The 14118-nt window shown below is 38.1% G+C and overlaps 1 protein-coding gene across 3 annotated transcripts in view; it reads left to right on the forward strand.

The window, feature by feature from the left end:
• The window catches only part of CARMIL1 (capping protein regulator and myosin 1 linker 1), a 175518-nt gene that overhangs the window by 138740 nt on the left and 22660 nt on the right, over positions 1-14118 (forward strand). For all 3 annotated transcript variants that reach the window (XM_065753098.1, XM_065753096.1, XM_065753097.1), the window contains 2 exons: positions 1711-1798; positions 5398-5547. In XM_065753098.1, coding sequence (XP_065609170.1) covers positions 1711-1798; positions 5398-5547 — 238 coding nt within the window. The remainder of the gene's footprint in view (positions 1-1710; positions 1799-5397; positions 5548-14118) is intronic.

The following is a 14118-nucleotide window of genomic DNA, read 5'->3' on the forward strand; positions in this document are numbered from 1 at the left end:
GTCCTCAGGTAGCACTTAATCACTATAATAGAAGAAAATTGCACTTGTTTACTTTCCATATTGACAGCACTTCTCCTGTTGCTACATTTGGTCATGCCCTGTAGCTGTAGCAATTGCTTTTAACCTTTTGTGTGGGATTTGTGCACAGCAAACAAACATAACTGAAAACACAAACTTGGGTATTCAAACTGCAAACCTGGAGCAGAAAGGGTTACCTTAAACAGCTTCTAATTCCTGAGAGTGGACGCTTTCCCTTGACTCTCTATTTCATATTTAATTTCACATTAAATGTATACCAGTGTATATATTTATGCCACAAAGCATAGTTAGCCTGCACATCAAGCTTCACAGTTGTCATCATTTGGCTAAGAAATCCTTTCTCTATCTGATGGAAAAGCATGTCAATTTGCATTGTGATGCTGATATATTTGCAGGAGTGGTGCTTATTTTTAAAAACAGTAAGACTTTGAATTTAGTTTTGCTGGTGGAGGAATACTGGCAGGAACAGGTGTTAAATACTTTAGCTATGCCATCAGAGTGTTTAAAATGGCTCAAGGAGTGGTTTTTCTTCACTTTAATTTTGTCAAACAAATCTGTCTAAAGACAGATAGTGTCCTGCCCCTTTTCCCCTTCTAACTCTAAAAGCTGGGTTTGTCAGTGAGGCAAGGATGTCACTCAGTAACTCTTCCTACCTTATATTATTTAAAATAATTATTAAGATTATGCAGGAAGACTTCCACTCTCATTCTCCTTACTGTGGCTTGGTCATTGTTATACATCTCTTGCATTTCTTACCTTTCTTCCCCAGACCATTTTCAGCAGAGATGTTAGCCCCAGACAGAATTTGCTGGGTTTTATTCCAGATCAATTCCATCCATGCGTAAAAACCTTAAAATGAAATTGTGGTACTTGCTGGCAAGGCTCAGCTGAAGCAGCTGGCCTAGAAACCAGAGGGTCAAGAGAGATGGAGCTTCAGGCTGCAGCTCAACCTTATGTGCTTGTCAGCTGCAAATAAGTCCCTTTCACTGCTTGAGCCTTTTGCCCTCTGACTGAGGAGGGGACCTGAAGGGAGCAATTCAAGGCATGTGTTTCCTTGATGGGAAGTTACAAGTGAAACCTCGATCAAGTGTGCCAGAGTGCTGGTATTCCATGTATGTCAGTGCAATAGGGATGACTGATAAGAAGCTCGTAAGACAGAAGGTAGTTACTTAGAGCAAAAGGGGAAGCAGTGTGTAATGACACTGAAGGCAAAGACTGGAGAACCAGCACTGTACCATTGCCCTTCAAGTGACAAGTACAAAAGGAGGAAATGAGTGAACAGACTGTAATTGTTCAGTGCAGTAGTATTAAATGGGCAACACTCTCTTAATCCTGTCCATCTGACATTTGTGTTTCTCTGATCAGCAGTGGAGCGTTCCTTACTGCATTTCACATGTGGTTTTTATTCAGCTCTTACCCAGATGTTTTCATTTCAGCCTCTAGAAAAATGTTAGAAGCAGGTTAAATATGGTACAGAGGCTCTTGTGTTTATTGTGTGATTCATAAGTTTATTTCTGAAAGCTGCAGTCATGTATCCTCACACCCTCTGATGTTTTATTTCAAATAAAGTGACGGCACAGGGGATAATCACTGCACTGTTGAATGTGTAATAGAGACAAAATTATCCAGTATGAATTAAAATTTTCTGTCTCATTTCTAACCCTCACACAGCGAAGTGAAGCTGACAGTGGCTTCTTTCCTGTCTGACCGAGTTGTAGATGAAATTCTGGATGCACTTTCCCACTGCCATCACAAACTGGTGAGTATTTCCATGGTTGATATCCGAATATATCAAGTAACTTAATAGTGCTATTACTTTTATGACTTACTCAGTTTCTCCTTGGCACAGCTTCATTTTGAAATGCATCGTATTTTAACTGATATCACTGACATAATTTCAAAAATTACCATGGGATTCTTGTTTCTTTTCTTTGAGGGAAACAACATCAAAAGAGAGTGTGTTTCATGTTTGCCATATTACCTTTGCAATATTATCAGATCTAAAGATAAAAATGCCTTTAGAATTTAAATTTGACTTACAGCTAAGTGCCCATAGCTGTCCTAGCAAAATGATAGGGATTGGTTGTTTGTGGAATGAGAGACGAAGTCTCATTCTTCAGAGGGAGATTGCTGACACCTTGTTTCCTAAATGAATGCATCTGGAAATTACTTTAGAAATGTAGATATCAAGTTTGAAGAGAAAGGAATAGAAACATAGGAAAGGAAGCACTCTGAGAGTTATTTGAAGGTATTGAGCTGTCAGGAGGCAGTGTTATCTGTGGTAGAGGTGTTTGCTTCATTAAGAAGAAATAAGCAACTTTATCCACAGAAAAACATGTGGGTTTCTTATGCAGTGGGCTTCTGTAAGGAGAATCCAATACTATTTTTCAAGGAAGCCACTGTGTAGTCACTGTCTTGATTGAAATTTCTCTGGCTTCAGCTTACAATCATGAGTTTTTCAGATGCTTTTCTCCACAGTATTAGAGAACTGTATATTCCTTTTTATTTCTTCTCTACAATGGTCCTCATACACAGAAATAAAATAACTCTTTTACTTAAAACATTTTTTAAACATAAAGTAAAAGGCTGAGTTGTTTAAGGGTGTGTTTCCATGATACAGAGCAGCATTGTGTAAAGGCATGGCCTGTGGTCTCAGGAGTTACGTAACTGCATCAAACTGCTGTGTGAGTAGCATGCTCATTAGCTCCAGGTGGTTCTGGACCAGGCTCAGCTGGCATGAGCTCTGGGCAGAATCTGTCCCATGGTATTGCACAACTTGGGCATAGCCTGACTCTCGCACACTAAGTCATTTTCTCCAGCCTTAGAGTCCCTTCAGTAACAACCTTCCACATGTTCTCCAGCTGTTTAACAACCTCTTTTAAATACAGAATTGGACAGGCTGTTCTAGCATGGGATTTAACCAGCACTGGAGTGAAATTTATTTTTGTCAGAGATTCTTTTCTCCTCATATTTATACATCCAAAGGCATAGGAGTTTCTTCTTTTTGTCTGAGTTTCAGTGATAGCTCACTTTAAGAATTATAGATATTAGTGAGGCTAGAATGTACCTTTGGGATCACCAAATCCATCCATCAATGCATCACCACTGTGGCCACTAATCAATGCCCCCTAGCGCCATATCTCCACACTTCCACCTCCAGGGACGGTGACTCCGCCACCTTTCTGTACAGTCTATTCCAGTGTCTCACCATTCAGAAAAGAAAATTTTGCTAATATCCTGAACTTCCCCTTGTGCAACTTAAAGTCATTACCCCTCATCCTACTAAGAAGACATCAGCTCCCTGCTGGAGGAGCTGCTCCCATGGCAGCCTCTGCACTACTAGGGAGGGCTTGGGGACAGATTTTCTACATTGATTTCAGGATTGTGTCCAAAACTAATGGCCAGTGCTCTTCATTCTTGAAGACACGTATGTTTGATTTGAATTGGTTTACTGTGAGATACATTTTGCCTTGCATTAGTAACACGTCCTTTTCAGTGTTTAGCATTCTCCCATATTTCTGCTCTCTGCAGATTGTTTCAGGTAGTTCCTTTGATGACAAGAGTGAAGAATATGGACCTCAAAAATGCTCCAATGCCTGTGGGAATTGTTAGTATTAATCTCCAATTGACAGCTGTAATTTGAAAGCTGACAGCTACTTCTTACAGACTAAATGAACTGATACAGTTCTGTACTAACACCTTAAATTGGAGTACCGTGTAGTTCTAATTCAGCTGCTTGCAAATGCCTGCGTATGCGGCTTTAAAAGAGTTGCATTTGAGGTAAATTGGAGAAATGAGCCGTATTTGACAATACTACTGTTTGGCTAAAGTGATGGTGATCAGCATGTTATCATTCCAGACACTTTAATCTGGTTAAAGATAAATTCTTAACAGCTCTTCAGTTACTTTTGCCTATATAGATGGTATACTAAATTCATTATAATTTATTCAGGTCATCCATTTACCCTTTTTGATGTTTAACAGAAATACAGTTCACTGGTTGTAGGCAGCTCAGGTGATACTGAGCAGTGGACTGCTGCTCTCCCTCACTGTTGCTTTTAAAGCTTCTTATGACTAACTTACCTGGATTAGTTCATCTTCAAACTCTTGCTCTTAGTGAATGTTATTCAGTAATCTCTTTAGTTACCAATAGAACTAGGAAATATTTCATAATTATTTCACAATCCAGAGGGCTTATATAACATTCTTTGTATTCATAGTAACAATTTTTGCTATTGAGATCTGACAAGGCATTTTATTATTGTTTTTCTCTCTGGTACTTAAAAAACAACAATAACAAAAGTGCAACTCCCAAGTCTTGATCTCTGGACCAAGCTTCCCAGAGGGGCTGTGGATGCCCCATCCTTGGAGGTATTAATGGCCATTTTGGATGGGACCCTGGGCAGCCTGAGCTGGTAAAGAGCAACCCTGTCTGCAGCAGGGGGTCGGAGCTGAATGGGCTTCAATGTCCCTTCCAAACCATGCCATTGTAATTTTTTTTACTTCTTTTTTTTAGCAGAACTGTCCCTTTTTTTTGAAGAGGAGACCATAGGATTTTGGACATTTAATAATCATTCAAGAATTCCTGCTCTTCAGTGTTTTTTCAGTGTTTTTTTCTTTTTTCCCTACCACTGTCACTTAGATGTTGATCATTTGCCATCAGGCCATTAATAAGTTGCTTTGGCTTTAACATTCCATTCAGAGATGCTCTTTGCTTGGAGTAGAATCCCTTGCTGGGTTCATCCTCTCTTGCTAATGAAGACTGTAATTGGGTTGTGGTCACTGGTGTCTTAACAGCTGTCATTCCTGCCCCATGATAAACTCATCCTTATCCAGTAGGAAGTAACTTTGTTTTGCATAATATTCATTATGTATAGAACAAATTACTCTGCCACTCTTTTTTTACGAGTATACATACAGTTTTGGTGTAAGCTGAAATTGTACATGTCTTCGTACTATTTAATTTTAAAAGATTAAATAATACAAACCATCTCTTCCACCCCTTTACTTATACTAAAGTCAGCAGACAAATTTTGAGGAAACCTTCTAATGCTATTATAAGTCAAAAGTATGATCTAAATATGATGTCATTTTATTTGAATTTTTTTCCTTTTTTTTTTCCATTGAACTTCCTTCTTTCTCACTTCCTTATTACAATGTATAAAGAAAGGGATTTTCCATCCTCCTCAACTCCACAAAACTGTGTGAAGATTAATATACGCAATGAAGCTTTCCATTTGTCAATAGTTTTCTGGGAAATTCAAATGGGTACAGATCCTAGACTTTGTTTTCATTTTGACTTCTTTAAGTGTGATTAATGTGTTCCTATCTTTATCCTGACTGACTGTTTTGATCCAGGCTGACCATTTGACCAGACGTGGCAAACCACTTCCACAGCAGGAATCACTGGAAATTGAGTTAGCTGAAGAAAAGCCAACTAAACGCTCTATCATCACAGTTGAAGAGTTAACAGAGATAGAACGTTTGGAGGATCTGGACACCTGTATGGTAAGACACATTTCCATGGCCCATATGGTTAGACATACAGATTACTGGAAGAGAAGTGTATTTCAGAGTGTCTTTTGGCTATTTCATGGCATTAGAAAGCAGAAGGTAAGAGCTGATTTATAGAGGGGATAAAAACGGTAGATGTAAGCTTTTGTACATTTTTTCTGAGTATATATTGCTGCCAAGCAAAGGAAAAGCTTTTCCTTCTTTTTTACTGCTACTTTCCTCGTACCTATATACAAAAGTCATTGTCTTGCATGCAGTGCTATAGTAACACTAATGTAATAAATGTCTCTCACATGCCACAGTTTCACAGAAGTTCCGTTGCAGGAATAAACTGGACCATGCTATCCTCTAACAACATGCTGATTTCTGGTTGTTTTTTTTTTTGTTCTTCCTTCTACTTGAGGTGGATTCCTCTAAGCCATGACAAAAATGGCTTCTGCCTGTAACTTTTATTATTGGCCATGAACAGCAGTTAATGTTTCTAAATCATTTTTTTTTTTTATCGATGGAGGAATTCCTAAAATCACAAGTCTGGGCTGCAAGTGATCCTACAGGGCAAGCTTTTCAATATTAATTGAGTTAGAAGTAAAAAGTTTAGTAAGAATGCTGAGTGTAGATCACTGGAGTGGCTTGTAGAATGCCATGTGTAACCTGTATTATAAAGATGTCTCTGCGTCACTGTTTGCAGGATACAAACCCAGAGAATTCCAAATAAATGGTTTGCTGACTGTTTTCAACATCATATTGCCCTCAGATCAGTCTATTATGGAATTCTATTGTGAACAGGAACTTGAGGAAGGAAGCATTTGTGTTATAACTTTGTCTAGTAGGTGTCACTGCTTTAAGTGATGGTCTTTCTCCTCTGCCCTCCTACCTGCCTCCTTGACTGGGTACATTCACAGGAACGTAAAATGGCAAAAAAAAAAAAAAAAAGTAACATTTTTGTAAGTGAAATCAAGCCAGTTGGTTTACCTCTTTGCACAAATTAACCACAGACTGAGACAAGTACAGCTGAAGGAGAGGCAAGATCTTTCCTTTTCATGGCAGCTGTGTTCTGGATTGGCTTAGCTGTGCAACAAAAGCACATCAGCTCTGGAACAAGCTTAAAGTATTTTTCTCTCCCTTTCAAATTGTACTAAGCTCTGATGTGATGCAATATTTGCCTGAACATCACAAATCCCTGTGAGGCATGTGTTGTTGACTACATCATCACTGGTACTATCAAGTTCCTTGAGCTTTCTGCAGCTAACTCATTCTGAGTCCTAAATCCTGTGGGAGGGAAACATTCCAGTAAAATAAGAGCTCTGTAACTTTAAGTTTGTTTTTGCTTGCTGACTTCATATATGGGAAAATAAACTAAGCACTCATTTTCGTGCCCACCTTCCCCTTTTATGTTTATTCTTGCAGCATGTAAAAAAAAATGCTGCAAATTTAAAAAGTAGCTCTTGTCTCTACCTCATATCACCATGGTTATGTGAAAGGATCATATTGCTGTGTTATCATCTTTCACTGGCCATTATAAAATAATGGAAATGTGATGATGCCTATACTCAGTAAGATGCATTTGATGCTAACTGTACTTACGTTGAGAATTGATTACATCTCTTCATTCATTCTCCTCTTGCACAGAGATTCAGACACCTTTGTGACCCAGATTCTCATCAATCCCTAATTTCTGGAGAGGAAGGGGAATCAAACACAAAGCAGTCATCTTAGTAGCTGCTAAAAAATCCATTTATTAAAATCTGCAGTCTGTTTTTGAGAGCTGCTTTTTGCATCTTGGGTGTGAGTGATATTGGTTGGTGTTGTAAAAACACATAGATAATTAGAGAAGCCCAAGGGATTTTTACTGAGCTGGTGCTCTTCTTGCTAGTGAAAGTGCCTTAAGAATTCTTGAAAGCTTAAGATTTTTTTATGTGAAGTTACTAACTCAGAAAAATAACACTTTCAGTGTAATGTAATTTAGCTCTGGGAAAATGGTATGGTTTTCAGATACTGTCTTAGAAAAATTCACTGGGTTTGTGGCAGCCTTTAAGTTATCATACAGACGTTTGCATGGAAATGAGCAATCCTTTGGAACAGTGAATGCTTTGTGAGCTGGTCAGAGCAGGAAACGGATATGCTGCTGAAAAATTTCTCAAGAAAGAGAAGCATATGGTTTTATGAACTAGAATTATGAACCTCATTTCCTTTGATTATTTTTAATCTTAAAAAGAAATAGCTATTTAGATCTCACATCCGAAATGGCATTAGTCCAGAACACAGCCTTGTTTGGCCACTGGAAATCCCTGAACATGTCTTTGCTGTGTGTGTAGAATGGTGCACCTGGCTGTGTATTCTGCAAACCTCAAATGTGAAACCTTGAATTGCAGCTCGCTGCTCTGCATGTTTATGCACATATCTTCCTACTGACAAATGATCACTGAACGTGCAGTGAGGCTGATCATGTCACTGGGATGAAAGGGGAAACTCTTCTATTCTACAGAGTTTCTTTTCCACAAATGTCTGCCAGTTTTCTCCAGTTATTTCTCAAAGCTTGAGCATTACTGACCCGATAGCTCCTGATTTCCCAGCACCGCAGTATGTTAAACTGCTTCCCTAATCTACAGCCTGTCTTAGTTGTTTGTTTAATTAAAGCTGTGTCAATGGTAAAAAGTCATTAGATAAAAGTTGCATGCAAGTAAAATGGAGCGCAAAGTTTTTATGCAAAAAATTACTTCCTTTTTTCGAATTAAAGGAAAAAAATGGCCTGCTTTTCAAAGCTTAGACTTAATTGAGAATTAACAATAAATGAGAACATTTTTTTCAGAATATCACAAGTGATGTGTTTTAAACCAATGCATGCATTTTAAAACTAATTTTATATAAAATACTCTTTTTTACTGAAGTTGAAAATCATGTGTCATGATACCTGTAACTGTTAATATTTGATTTAATTGGATGTAACGCTTCTTTCTGTTTGTACTTTATTCTTTCATAGCCATTAGTTCTTTGCATTGTGGTGCATAATTTCTCACAAAAAGGAGGTGGTGCATGTTTGTTAGCCTGTGTTTAACAGTTTCATTTTAAAGGTGCTTGTTTGTTTTATTCACAAGAGCTTCAGCATATGTAGACAGACTTTAAAACAGACCAACACCTGTCTATTTGCTCTATTTCCATCATTTGAGGCTCCAGACAGCTATTTGGCTTCCAGAATACTAAAAGAAGATCACCACAGCTAAGCCACTATTTAAAGAAAATCGACAAGGGAAATAGCTTTTTTTATTTGAATTCTCTGTATTTGTCATCTTTAAAATACCGATTTCAGCACTATATTGTTATTACTACTGTCAGTAACAAGCAGGTCACCAGGCCAGCTATCACTTTTAGAGCAAAGCAGAGGTCACTTTTTTGCATTATACAGGACTACGATAGGGAATGGTCTGAAAAATGTAGAGGAATTGTCTGCTGTAAGTCAAGTCTGATTATAAATCTTCTTTACAGCATCTCACTGTAAGACTGGATGGTAAACTGTGTCTGCGAAAATGCATGTAGCTAATAGGAAAGCAATGCCTGTGATAAATATTCAGTCTTAGCCATTTCTCATCAATTTCTAATTTTAACCATGGAGATGATATGGTGCTATTATTATTTGAATGGAGGAAAAGCCCCACCACCACTACAAAAAAATAAATAAAAAATCAATCCATGCACAATTTATGGATGTTTTATTTTTATTGAATTGTAGTTTTCACCTGTACAAAATGTTATTTTGCAGAAATAACAGAACACTTGAAGAGAGGTGGCATATATATATATATTTTTTTTTTTTTCCTGGGATTGTGCTAACTAGCATCAGATCTAGCTTGTGAGCTATTTACTCATAGATTTTAAAAGAGATAGCAAAGATTCCTCCAGCTGGTTTCACTGGTGGAAGGAGAAACATACAGAGAAGATGTTCATATGCACGTGTGCTGATACAACAGGAAGAACTAAACTCCGTAGGTCCCTGACCTACTACCGCATCAGATTTGTGTTCTCTTTTTGCCTGCAGCAGAATCGTCTCAGGCACACATAGGCACCTTTTCAAAAAGACATAACACTTCAGGGAAATCCTCATTCCTTTTGGATTTCTTATGTTCTCCTATGATATATAAATATATTTTTAAAATAGCCTTTCAGATCTGTAACAAGCTTAATTAAAAAAAAAAAATAAAATCATTGTTCTTGCTGAAAAGGGCATTTCTTTCCTTTCAGCCTCCACCTACACATTCACACTAGAGTTCATGCAGCCACACTGCAAACTGGGAGTAGGAGTTGCTTCAGCTTAAAATGGGTCTTTTTTCCAGCGGCTTTCTTTCCCACGTTGATTTACAGGGTGATTAGACCCTTGTCTGAGTGCATAGCACAAACCTGAGTGGCAGGAGTGAGCAGCAGCAGATGGAGACTATGGCAGCAGTCTGGATGAATGCTGGATGGAATTGGTGTTGACACTATAGCTTCTCTCTTGTATATGTTAGCAGAAAAGGACCTTTTATTTATAGCAAATACAATATGGTGTGGGAAGCTAGGAGTTGGCATAATGGCATATTGAGAGTATTTTCATCTCCTGAAAAGGCTCCATCATAAGCATGTGAGCAAGTCTACCTCCGTGGGTGACTAGTGATATTTCTGATTCACCCCAATTTTAGGGCAGTTTATGAAAACATTACCAGGAGACACAAAGCACAGGCCCTTCCCTCAGCCCTTTCCTAAACATACAGCACCTATGTCTGAGTGAGCAAGAGATAAAGGAAGGCAGTATGATCGGTCTTCAGAACCTGGGAATATCTAGTTTTTGTGTAAGTTGTGTGCTCATATGATTGGCTAGCAATTAGTATTATGATTACAATAATTGCAAATATTTTTCACCATTCTTTTCCCAGGCTCATTTGCATATAGCATCCTGACAGCCCTTTGAGGCCCCTATCTTTGGTTATTCAATGCCTGTTACATGCATAAACCACAGTCCAATCTCCCTCAGGTTTGTGAGGGATTATGTGTTCCCATTTAAAACAATTTAAAATATTACTGGCTTTCAGTGTCTTTTCTTGGTCTCGTTGTGTGGAAGGTGATGAATAATTGCTATATAGTATGTTTTTCTTAAACCAACTGGGATTTCCAAGTCAGAAACCAGAGCTGTTTCTCACAATTTAGGGTGCATTATTGCTGCAATATCAACTCAATAAAGAATATGAAAAGCTGCTTCTAGTAATAGCACGTAGGTTATAAATAAAAATAAAATTGGAGACTGTTTTCTGCTTAGGTTAAAATGAGAATCATGAAGTGTAGCTGCTGGGGATGCTGTTTACGTTGTGGCACTTCTGTTACCTTGTTTTCCCGTAACACTGGTGCTATGTTTTTGTCTCAATAGACCCAGATTTATATTGGGGTTGTGTAGTTTTGTCTTTTGTGGCATCAGCTATCTTGCTGATGCTGAATTCCCATCATTTTCTTTCACATGTGTTAAAAAAAAGTTGCAATTACTGAAGCGTTCCAAGCACTCACTGAGAGCTGGGAGTTGAACTCTACTGCAGTGGCTTTAAGAGGGACATTTCCTACCAAGAGGTTATCTGTGGCAGACAGAAGTCTTCCATGTTTAGCAGTGCAGTCCATAGATGGAGACAACCCTGGCTGCTCCATCCCACCATTCACCAATGCTAGCAAAGATTTGGACACAGAGGCCAAAGTTGAGTAACAACTAAGTGAGTTGTGCGATCCATCTGTGTTCAGCACATATAGATCTAGAGCTCGCCTTTCCATGGTCTCTATTTTAAATAGCCTGCTTGGTGTTTGCTGTGGCAGGTTAATGAGAGATCCATTGGAGTTTCCTGGCAAAATCTAAGACCTTTGGCAGAGGGACAATTGTAAACAGCTCGGGAATAAGCTGTGATGGTGCTGCTCCTACAGCTCACATCTGTCTGCAGTCTTAATGCTTCTTGATTCAATTACTCTGTCGAATTTACCTTCTGGAGGAGTTGAGGAGTGCTTGGTATAGGTTCTGCTTTTTGGTTCTTCCAGTGTCTCAAATTATTAACTTGGTCCAGGTTACTTCTCTGTGCTGTATGCAGCGGGCTTATTTACTCTGAAATCTAGAAAGTCTATGGAAAATTAGTATATGGATAATTCTGCCTTACTGAGAGTGCTTCATGGTTCTCATTTCATCTGAAACAGGTAGCTTATGATTTTCTGCTTGGCAAGGCTGATACTTTGTACCCTGGGGATAGAGGGACCTGCCTCACAAGAGGAGAATAGAGTCAGTGCTAAGGAGGAGGCAGTTACAGAATTTCTTCAGAATTTGCTACATTTTGTCTTTAAAAAGGAGATTGAAATGAACTAGATTTTTGAAATCAGAAGTTAAAAAATAAAATCACGTATACATAGTGCCAAAAGGATAAAGAGAGCTTCTGAGTCATCAAATCTAATCCATGCTGTCATAGACAATTGTCATAATCCTGTTCATAAATTTATCATACTTTTTCTCAAAACATCTCTCTTTCAGACTAGAGAAAAATTTAGAGATTCTTTTTTCTGCTGTTATTCGGGTCAGTTAAAGCCTCATTGCAAAATGGAGGGTGTCTCTCTAGAGTAAGACCTTATTTCATGGGAGTATGGATTAAATTACTGTGCATTTTTTAGGTCAGGAGTGATGACAGGATTGGAATTCAGATTAAGTCTGAAACTGAAAGCATGCAAACTGATGAAACAACAAATAGCCTTTAAACATATTTTGAAGAAAAATACAAATAGTGAGCAGAACAGGACAACAAAGTGATTGAAATAATAGGATAGTTCCTTTCAGAGCTGACCAAAACAACTTGTGCATTTCAACTGTGCGTCATTTTCAATACTATAGTATTTATTTATTACAGGGGAAGTTTGTGCTTACACTCTCTGAGTACTTGAAGAATCTTGTCTCATTGCTAGCCAGCTTTTAATTCCTCACACATGGGTGAGCAGTTCTGTTTTGCAAGGCAGATGTCTTCCTTTCCTGGTGTTTCTGTCTCTCTTAGGCTCGTGAGCTACACCAGGACTGGACTGTCTGACCAACCAGCATCATTGCAATCACGTATCTCACATACTAGCTCTGAGTAGACCAGCCTTTTTGTTTAGCCATCCTCTCTTTGGTAATTGTGACTGATCTCACCTATCAGTTGGTTTTAGAAAAGGAACTCTAGTTTCAGAACTAAATGTCTATCTACTCAAATATTTCTGCTTTCCGTACAGAATCTTAGAATATTTGCTAGTTCCAACCTATCACAATGTCTCCTATTGGAAAGAAGGAATATCTTGGTTCTCTAATCAGGTATCTCTCCATCTCAATAGGAAGATATTTTGATATAGTAATTTCTGACAAGACTTAAAATTCAGAAGTGGGATCTGACAGGGAAATAAAGATGAGAGAGGACAGTATATGAAAATGGGGATCATGAGGAGATTTGCCTGAATCACTGTTAGCTGATAACTCCCGTGTAGATTTTCTGAGGGTAAGAGAAAATAAAAATAAAATTCTGAGGATGATGTGGAAGAAGTCCTTTTACTGGAGCAAAGTGCAAGAATGTTGCTTATGCTATTCAAAGATTGCTGTCCAACTTTTAAAACTTTTAGCTATGGTTAAGTTTAGAAGCATAAATTATGGCAAGTGGGTCATTGTTGCTGAAAATTTCAAAGCATTGAATAATTGACCTTAGTGCCCCAAACAAATAATCAACAAACATTATGAGCAGGCTGTTTTCAGTGCTAATAATTAAATACCAGTGCAATATACGTTTAAAAATACAACATGTCCTTGCAGAATACTTCAAACCATACCGTGAATATTGTCTTTTACTACAACCACTGTACAAATATCTGCAGTTATTATTCAACTTGAGCACAAAGCCACACTTCTAATAATTGTTTTGCCTTACTCTAAATTGAGATGTGTGACTGGATGAGTAACCTGCTGCCCACGAGTAACTGTATGGGATTGCTTCATTTCATGATGGCTGTGCTTTTTATTCTTCATGCATTTTGAAGTGAAGCGGGAAGGTCGTGCTTTAGTAATGGTGTAGCATCATTGTGCTATGCCAAAAGTGCTTGAAAGGTTTTCACCTCTAAACTTTCTTATGGAAAAGAGAAATACAGTTGCTTTGGATCTTCTTATTAGTAGGACATTTAAAATCTTAGAACAGATTTACATGTCTTTCCATTCTTTCAAGAGAGACTTTGCTTTGTTTTCCATGGTATCTTGCTTTCTACAACAAGCTGCAGTCCTGTAATTCAGAAGCCTCCTTCAGACTAGGAAATATTAAAATTACACTTCTCTCTCACTGCTGATACCAGCAAATTGAAAAAGAAACATTAAGGCAACAGCTTGCTACCATTGGTGAATGCCAAACACTGGAAACGAACATCTGAATTTGTCCCAGTATAAGTGAATCAAGAAAGACCACATCCTTCTCTGATTATCCACTGGATAAACAAAATGTGTAGCATCTTGAAATGGGAAGGATTTTTACCTCATTCTTGCATGTCACCTTTCCCGCTGAGACTTCTGACTATTTT

Source organism: Cyrtonyx montezumae, unplaced genomic scaffold, assembly GCF_038088225.1.
Source record: "Cyrtonyx montezumae isolate F1298 unplaced genomic scaffold, pur_monq_1.0 scaffold_8, whole genome shotgun sequence".
Lineage (NCBI taxonomy): Eukaryota > Metazoa > Chordata > Aves > Galliformes > Odontophoridae > Cyrtonyx > Cyrtonyx montezumae.